The following is a 9,205-nucleotide window of genomic DNA, read 5'->3' as shown; positions in this document are numbered from 1 at the left end:
AACTTTAAAAAATGTTTTTAATTACCAAAACTAATTTGGGCAACAGAATAAAAATATAAAACCGTATATTTGTTAAACCGCATTCATTACAAACATATTGTGTGAAAGAGGGCGAATGTGGCGAAATGCCCTACGTTTCTCAACTTAGCGCTTGGATGACAAATTGAATTTTTGCAATTTTTATTTTTCCGGTTCTTTAAATATAATATAATAATAATAATAATTTTTCCAGCTGATTTTTATTTGTAGTTTTGTTTTCTTTGTATTTAAACTTATTATGTTGATGCTGTTGTTGGTAGCTGTCTAGCTTTTAATGTTTAATGCTTACATAATTTTTCAGTAATTATTATTAAATTATTTCCGTTTATGCTGTTCTGTTTCTGTTCGGTCAAAACACACTTATTCCCAGTCCGCCACCAATCTGCCAGTTGTTTTTCCATCTCCTTCTGCTCCGGTTGATGTTGTAGCTGCTGCTGCTGCAAGGCCTTCGGTCCGCTGGCGGTCGCCGCTGCTGTTGGTACCGCTGCCAATGATGCTGTTTCTAATGCTAGTGCCGCTGCGGAGACAGTAGCAGCGGCAGCGGCTGCGAAGGTGATGGGGGCAGCTGCTGTTCTTGTTGCTGCTGTCGTTTCTGATGTTGAAGTTGCTGCGGCTGCAGTTGCAGTGGCGATTGTTGGTGTTGTGGTTGTTGCTGCTGTGGCCGCAGTTCCTGCTGATATTGTGGTTATTGTTGTGGTCAACCGCACGGCGGCCATTGCCATTAACAATGCCGCGGCTGCAGCTCCTCTTCATCTGATTCTGACTATTGTAAACTGTTGATGTTATCTTTGTTGCTGTTGCTGTTGCTTTTACTGTTGTTGTTGCTTCTGCTCTTGCATTTGCATTTGCATCTGCTTTTACTGCTGCTGTTGTTGATGTTGAATTTGCTGATTCTGTTGGACTGCTGCAATCTGGAACGCATCACATAGCATACTTTCTAGTCCACTCTCGTGCCAGCTCATTGTATTTTTCCCGATCGGTTTTATATATTCTGGCAATCTCTGGAACAAGCGGATCGTCTGGATTGGGATCACAGAGTAGAGAGCAAATTGATAATAAGACTGCAAGGAAAAAAGAGAATATTAGTTTATTTGGAATTTTCAAAGTTTTAGTTGCACTCACCTTTTGAAATAGTTAATGCTGGCGACCACTGAGATCTTAATATATCGAGACAAATCGATCCATTGCTGTTGATGTTTGGATGGTATATGCGCGTTGTAAAAGCCACTTTAGGTGGTTTAAAGGGATAGTCTGTTGGAAAATGTATAGTTAAGAAGAATACACCTCCTTGATAAGGGCTGTCCGGCTGTAAGAAAATAAAATTAATGTCGATTAGTAAAATCAGACAAGTATCTGAACCAATTTATCTGACGTTGGCTTTCTCGTTGATTTCAGTATGGATTGGGTTCAGTTGAAAAATATAGTGGTTAATAAAATCAATAGCAAATGTACAACATATATCTTCTTTATATATTCTTGGAGCTAGGCTTCCGATCCGGCCGGATTCTACCTATATAAATACCTAAATAAATATATAAATACCATATAAAGAAATTTTAACCATATAGCTTTAAAACTAAGACAATAGATTACGTATAAAAGGGCGGACTGAAGGACAAGAATCTTTACAATTTATAGTATCGGGGAAACTTCTATAATAATAACACCCTCTGCAAATTCATTTATAAAACAAACCACCTGATGTGTCAGATTTAAGCACCACTCAAATACAAGTATAATTTACTATTAGTATTAATAATCTTTAATTGTACATCGCATCAGAAAGCAAAATGAATATTTATTATACATGGAAATTGAATATTGTGTAAACAAAAGTCAATTATGTATATATTTTATAGAATTATATTTCAATAAATATTTTCAAATTAGCTGTAAGTGCTTATCAATTCATACTGTTATTTATAGTTCACCGTGCTTATCGGTTGTCCTAGCTCATTTACACGCTTAAAAAGTACACGAATAATTATAGTATTACTTTGCTATTACATTCTCCTGTAATTATTATATTTCTGTTTTCTCGTCTTATTAGTAAGCTAAAAGTAGAAAATTTGCACACTTTTTCTCAGTTTGCTGTTCCTCTACTTTTAGCTTACCACAAAGTTGAAAAAACGGATGATATTCAAATTACAGCCTTAATAACCCGATATATAAACGTTGAAGACCAATCCTTACTGAACTGCAAATAAATCAACAGAAATTAGTTTGGACCCAAAATTAAGATCAAAATATAGCTTTTGATCGCATCCATTTGATCTTATGTTCCTCTTACCGGGCCCATTATTGTAGCTTGCCAGTGAAATACTGTAAGAAAAAAGAAAAGATACATTAATCAAACATTTATAAGAACGCATGTAAGATAATGAGATAGAACCCTAGAGAGCAAACAAGAAATGTAACTGCAGTAAAACGTTTTTTGTTTGCTTTGATTTGCATTAAGCCCTATATCTGCCCTGAAGCTGAGTGATTGTTTATACAGTTATCGCATTATGTATATTTACAATTGGTAATGGGTTGCTAGAAATCGTTAAATACACCCTTAAATTGAAACTTATTTGGTTAGTCTGGTTCTACTAGGCCAAGCCCTACTGTATATGCATGCAATGCAACAAACTCACTCGTATTTAAGTAAATGCACCACTCTCTCAGTACCGCCCACCACCCCACTCACTTCCTTTCTCATGGCCACGCTCTTTGGCGATTCCTCCACAAAAGAACAAACACAAACAATGCCAGCCAAAGAGCCTTGGCACCGACAATTGGCAGCGACGTCAGCAGCAGTAAAGCACCAAACACCGCTCTCCCTTGAAACAAAAAACAAAAACGCTTTTATGGAGACTTTCTACGAACAGATACCCTGTAATCTCTGCGTCATTCATTCAATATAATTTGTTCACGTTAATAAATAAATAGAACAAAACCTGTTCCCCTCAGTATAAAATTTCGTTAGTATAGACTAAACATATTTTAAATATAGTCTAAATGTAAGTTTTTAAAAGGGACCCTATTTTTCATATATATTTTTACGAGTACGATATACCCTTGAAGCCTATTAACATAGCATATGAAAATACCCTTGTACTCTGCAAGCAAACGGCATTAAAAGAGAGCGCACGGAACGTGTGGCAGTTGGCTCACAACCATGGCCAAAACAGAGCCACTAGCAAAATACCGTCAATGTCATCCCAGGGAGCTAAGCGATTACGATTGGGGAAACCCTCTTTGTTGCCTGAGAACTGGCAACTGGAAAGTGAGGCCCTCGGTAACCAGCTGCTGCCTTGACCATAATTACACGAAATGTTCATTTGTCCATTTGCTTTTGGAGTTCGAGTGCGGGGAATGCGTCGGCATTGTATTTGCCTTAGCTCAGACGAAAGTAATCCCGTAGCTGCAGCCATGGTTATGCCACTTAAACAATAATCAATATATTCTGGTCATTGCTGAGCAATAAAAGCCCAGAGGAGAGCCAGCGAGCAGAGATAGATAAATAGAAACAAAAAAAAAAACTAATATTCAATTATATAATATTCAATTCTATAGTAAGTCATTTATATATTTTATTGTTTATCATTGTCTTGTTGGTGACTTTACTATTTGGAATTTTAAACTATGATAACTTAGTCGATTTATGTAAGCCAAAACTTTTCTTACATCTGTAATCTGTTTACTCGTGTTGTATTAAGACCCAGTTTTTTAAATTGTACCTAATTAAACAACAGCTACCTCGCACTCCATTACCAACGACCTAATCGGTTGCATAACTATGTTTAAGCCCTCCAATGTGTCATAGCTCAGAAACATTCAATCAATTTTCATTTTAAGTGCATGATTAAATCATAAGGTTTCTTTTGGCGTACTTCGATTTCAATGGATTAATTGAACTCACACAAATGGTAACCCAACCCCACACTGAGCGAAAACTACTGGGAAGTTGTCATTGCACATTTCCCACCCAAACACCACAAAAATCCAAGCTAGGCCCCGCCCTTTACTGCAATTCGTTCCTTTTTCTTTAGTCGTTCGGAACTTTTGGGCAAGGGTTTGAAAATTGCCGAATGATAATGCAGGCAAAATGATAACAACTTCGGAAAAAAGTCAAATGAATTAGTTTATCGATGTACACGTACTTTTCCATACATACAACTTTTAATATAGACTATTAAATACTGATAATAGAAATCGAGTGAAATCGCTTGGTTGCCCGCAATTATCAACAAACGATGACAATTAGCATTATTGCTACTTTATGATGAACTTGAATGAGTTCCACTTCCTGGCAAGTAGAGAAAACAGGGAAACGCAACACAAAGCGAAAGGCTATGTTTATAATACTAACAAAAGGCAAATATACGTATTTCAAATTATTAAAATTTCTTTTTATTTACAAGAGCATGGAAGCTTTTTCTTTAGAATTCAATCGTTTTTCGTAAAGACTTCTATTACCCTGTAATTTGCTGACTTCTTTTTTCTATAATTTCACTTTAAGCAAAAAAAATGACAGCTTTTTTGGCCTTGCTATACATAAACCTTCGGCAAGGCGATGTAATTGAACGATTTCACTTTTAAGTGACGTCATTGGAGAGTGACCCCCATATGGCTGGAACCTCTTCTTCTTTGGTGACTCTTCAGTAACGATTGTCTGTGCTCAGTACCGCTTTACGTGCTGTAACGTAACTGAATCCGATCCAAAACCAGTGTGAATTTGTTGACTAATTGCATGTCGGCGTATTAAGTTTTTAAATTGAGTTCAAGACAGTGAAAAAAGAATAAGCTCCGAAACCAGAACCAAGTCATGGCGATCAGCTGTTTGAAGGCCGTCGCTATCACTGAATTCAATGATCGCTGAATCCAAACTCGGTGTAAAAGAAACCCAAATTAGCATGGGCCAAACAAATTGTATACGCTTTATTCCAAGACACATTTAAGTCTTTGACGTGGTGATTGTCAATCGGTCGCAAGCCCTTCTCTGTCTTTTTTTGACAACATTTTTGCTTACCTATGTTATAATTTTTTATCTTTAAAAAAAGAAACTTTAAACCAAAAAAAAATTATAATTTGTGCTTTACATTCAATAATATATCCAGAAATACATTATTTCCGATTATTCCCATCACAGCCAGAGACATTTTTAAGGCACATATGTTTTTTTTTTTTAACTCATAATATACAGAAATGCCAGAAGTATCGTTTATCTCACTTCTATATGTTCTTTAATTGTATGTATGTTTATTTTATATACCCTTTTGTTGACTCAGATTTGGCAACTCAAAAATGTTTCCCATATTTATTTCTTTCTCAGCTCCCACAGTATGTGGTGAAATCAAAACTTTGCTCATAGCTCCATAACATAATAGGATGACTCACGGCAAAACTTTGAGATGGTGAATAGCATTAACAATACTTACGATCATCTCCAACTGGACCGGCTGAACATTGTGCAGGTGGATCTCTGCCCAGATCTTGCAGTTCCTAAAAATCAAAATAAATGTTCGTATATTAGTAATTGTTTTATGATATATGCTTTTATATACTGCTTAAGAACATTTTAGAGAATTTCCGAAACGATCATTTGTGATTTCAACATTTATAGATTTCAACATTTTACAAAGAAAAAACACTTATTTGTATGTTTGTCGAAAATAGATGTAAAAAATGCTTATCTAAACTCTATTGCGTGATTGCAAGAACCCCCTAAAGAACTTTTCGAATGAAATATAGTCAAAATGTGCATTTCATGGCTATCTGCTTATGTTTTCCGGTTGTCGGTTCTTTTGTTTTGGTCTATAGTACATGCATATCTCTATATTTTTCTGAGGGTGTGTGTTAGTATGTGTGTTTAGCATGCAAATGAGGTAAGTTTTAGATGCAGAATTTAAAAACAGAAATATAGGGATACAAAGTAAATATTTTTATGCGAGAGTTTGAGGAAGAGAAGTGAAAAATCAAGTTCGTTGGCCCGGACCACAAATAACGCTGTCTCTGTCTGCCCCACCCCCTCCCACTCGCTCCATCCCTGTTGCACTCGCACACACGCACGCACACAGCTGGCTCCCCCTTCACCATCTTTTTACCGCTTCTTCAGTTATCACAGCTGCCCCACACACACACTCACTGGCAAAAAAGGGGAGAGAGAATGAGGTGTAAGGTAAACCGGCAAAAAAAAAATATATATATATAAAAAGAATAATGAAGATGAGCTGCGAAAGAAGAGCGCGGCTCAGGGGTGAAGTCAAAAAGGAAAAGACGAAACGGAGAAAGAGTGAGAATCTAGAGAACGGCACCCCAAAATTTGAGTGGGGCACAACAAAAATAGCCGTCGCGAAAAGAAAAACGCCGTGCTTATTCGCACCATCTCTCTCACACATTCCGAGAATTGTACCTGTTGAGCAAAAATAAATTACAAAAATTGTAACATTTCCTTTTTTCTGTAGGAGTAAGAGTACCTATGACTCATAAAAGACAAGACAAATAAAAAAATAAATAAAACCCAACAAACACACATGCACACGTAAAGAAATTTATACGTTGATGACCAAATTAAAGCTTAACGTACCATTTGTTTCAGATATATGTAGGTGTTAAAACGAAATTTTAAACCATACATTTTTATATTAACATATAAAGATTAAATAATAAGTTTACAAAATAAAATTTGTCATAAAATAGCATTGCTCACATCTCAAAATAATAAAAAATTTTGTTTGGAACTTTCTATTTTATTAAATTTTTTTCTAGATGCCTCTTTTCAGTGTATGTTTCAAGAGAGATCGATCTGTGTTTAAGCCGAGTGTTCTCTTTCGCTCTTTAGCTCTTTTTTGGCAAACGAGGCCAACTAAATAAACCTTGAAGAATTTATAACAAAAGGAGGGGGCGTGCTTTATTTGTTAAGTTGTTACTAAAAAATATACTTTTATTTCCTGTTTGCCATTTCGTTTTCATTAGGGAAGGATATTTAATGGAAAATACTAAGAAAATCGTGGAAAACTGAATGGTCGTGACGCCAACGCCGGCAGCGCGACGTCGAGACTGTCAGCAGACCTTCACATACACACACTTTACGTTATTCTCACGCTCACACACGCATAGAAAATGTACAAATTCCGCATTCACCGCTCATTTCGTATGTAAATTAGGCTTAATTATAATTTATAACTAATTATTTGGGGGCCCCCTTTTGGCTGTCGAGTGTTTTGCAACACTAAACACCACACGCATACACTTGCGCTCTCTTTGGCTCTGCCCCATTGCTAGAGCAAGACAGGGAAAGGCCTCAGCTGTCGCTGCCAAAGGGAAGGTGCCTAGGCCAGAGCGAGACGGCTTGCAATGGCGAGCGAAGTGATGGCGAGACTTTGTATTCGACTGTGTGTTGGTGGGGGTATGACTATGATAACCGGCTGAAAACGAAAAAAAAAAATCCCAATTTGCCAAGTAAATTTTCAACAAATCCAAGTTATTACTAATGTTTTTCAAGATGTATAAAGAGTTTTACAAAACAGGGAGTGCTTTAAACCCATGTACATGTTGTTTTCCGATAAAATTGGGGGTAAAAAAGTTTTACTGGACAAGGACAAACGACGCGCAGGCACTTTAAAAATAATTATCGAAACACGCACACCTAGGCGCCACTACCTATATACATATATATACACTTAGGGGCAACACTATTTCTGAATTATCAGCGCAAAAAGTAGGGTTAGGTTAATTTTATACGCTTCTTGCTTTCGCTGTTTTATTTTTTGCTGGATCTTTCTGCGGTGCTGGCAGTGTGTGCGTGCGTGTGAGGGTAATAGTGTGTGAGTGCCGTGTACAGCGTGTATTGGGTAACAGCGCCCGTAGAGCTGCAAGAACTCCGCCGTATAGTTGCAATAAAGTAAATGCATCCAGGTGCCCGGCACACACACACACAGGCACACAAACAATGCACATTTGCATTGCACTTTCACGCACGCATCTCGCACAAACTCTCGCACAAGTAACGGAAACGATGACTGCACCACACGTTGCCTTGCCCACCACACGCACACATCCTCAGCCCTTTTTCACCACCCTAAAATTTCTAATCTCCTTCTTATTAGAAACATTAATTAAGGTAACGCCATCTATTTGTACCCTTGCTTTAAGCACGCTTTTTCCGTTTCGCTTTGCTTGTTCTTCTACTTTTCGTCGTGTACCTACGTTTCACATTTCTTGCATAAAATTTTTTCTCCCGAAGAAATTTATGTCTGCTCACACTTTTCTCTACTTTGAATTCGGCTTAGGCCAAAATTATATATTTTTTTAAACCGTTTCGTAGAGATTTTCAATTTTTTCACATACCTTATTGATTCTTTTTAACGCCATTTTCTGATTGAAATTTGATTTGGGTTGTGTGTGTGTGTGTTTGGTTGGATGGTGGTTTGCTGGTGTTGGTGTCTCGCGTATTTCTTTTGTTCTTCGCACAGAATTGGGGTTTTCAAATATCTACTGCTGCTTGCTTAGAATTCAACAAAAACGAAACACAAAAGCTGCGTTGCGCCTTAAGAACTTTAATGCTTAAATATGGCTCTCTCGGTATTGTGTGTCCCTTGTCTCGAAATAAAGCAGCACCAGCGCACTGCGAGTATAAACGGCGACCCGACGAAGACTACGGCGATGATTATTTTTTCCCAATCAATGCGGGGCCTTTCGGGCGCGTGTGTAAGCGAGACGACCGTACGAAAGCTGACCGCAGCGAATGACTGTCCCGTTGGCAAAGAGTACGTGCAAGAGAGATGGGTAGTGTGCAAAAGTGGTGGCGGTGTTGCAAAACGGCAGTCCAAAGAGCAGTCCAGCTAGAGGAGCACCAGCGTTGCATATACATCCGTTTCATGCGGTGTGGCCAGATCTATTAGGTGGCAACGCCTTGGTGGGGGGAAATCAATTTATTGGTAAACGATAAAAACTAAAATATTCTAATTTCAACTCACTTTAATTGGCTTTGGTTCGATGGATATCTTACCGACAGCAAGGAGGTATCTTGTCTTTTTGCCCAAGTCTGGTGCGTCCGCACAAAACGGTGCAATTTGTTTGTTTGGTTGTTAGCGCACAACTTAACGTTTTGATGGCTGCCGGATTGTTTTTACGGAACAATTTTTATCTGTTGATGATCCGGAGAGTGTGAAATATCACC

The 9,205-nt window shown here is 37.7% G+C and overlaps 1 protein-coding gene across 1 annotated transcript; it reads right to left on the bottom strand.

Annotated features, from left to right (window-relative positions):
• Positions 1-220: 220 nt before the first annotated feature.
• Positions 221-9,186, bottom strand: LOC128261761 (ubiquitin-conjugating enzyme E2-17 kDa). The gene is made up of 6 exons (XM_052995615.1): positions 9,003-9,186; positions 8,374-8,937; positions 5,463-5,526; positions 2,330-2,361; positions 1,162-1,345; positions 221-1,100 (listed from the first exon to the last, which is right to left on the bottom strand). Exons 2-6 carry the CDS (start codon positions 8,395-8,397, stop codon positions 961-963), a joined length of 444 nt encoding a protein of 147 aa, XP_052851575.1. The 5' UTR covers positions 8,398-8,937; positions 9,003-9,186; the 3' UTR covers positions 221-960.
• Between the last annotated feature and the right edge of the window lie 19 nt (positions 9,187-9,205).

This window comes from Drosophila gunungcola, chromosome 3R, assembly GCF_025200985.1.
Source record: "Drosophila gunungcola strain Sukarami chromosome 3R, Dgunungcola_SK_2, whole genome shotgun sequence".
Lineage (NCBI taxonomy): Eukaryota > Metazoa > Arthropoda > Insecta > Diptera > Drosophilidae > Drosophila > Drosophila gunungcola.
Note: the sequence above shows the minus strand (reverse complement) of the source record. Positions and strands in the feature narration are given on the sequence as shown.

Coding starts and splice junctions, on each gene's coding strand:
- LOC128261761 (XM_052995615.1), bottom strand. CDS start 8,397: ATGGCGTTAAAAAGAATCAATAAG. Junction 5,527..8,373: donor CGTTAAAAAGAATCAATAAG/GTATGTGAAAAA, acceptor TTTGATTTTTAG/GAACTGCAAGATCTGGGCAG. Junction 2,362..5,462: donor CGGTCCAGTTGGAGATGATC/GTAAGTATTGTT, acceptor TTTTTCTTACAG/TATTTCACTGGCAAGCTACA.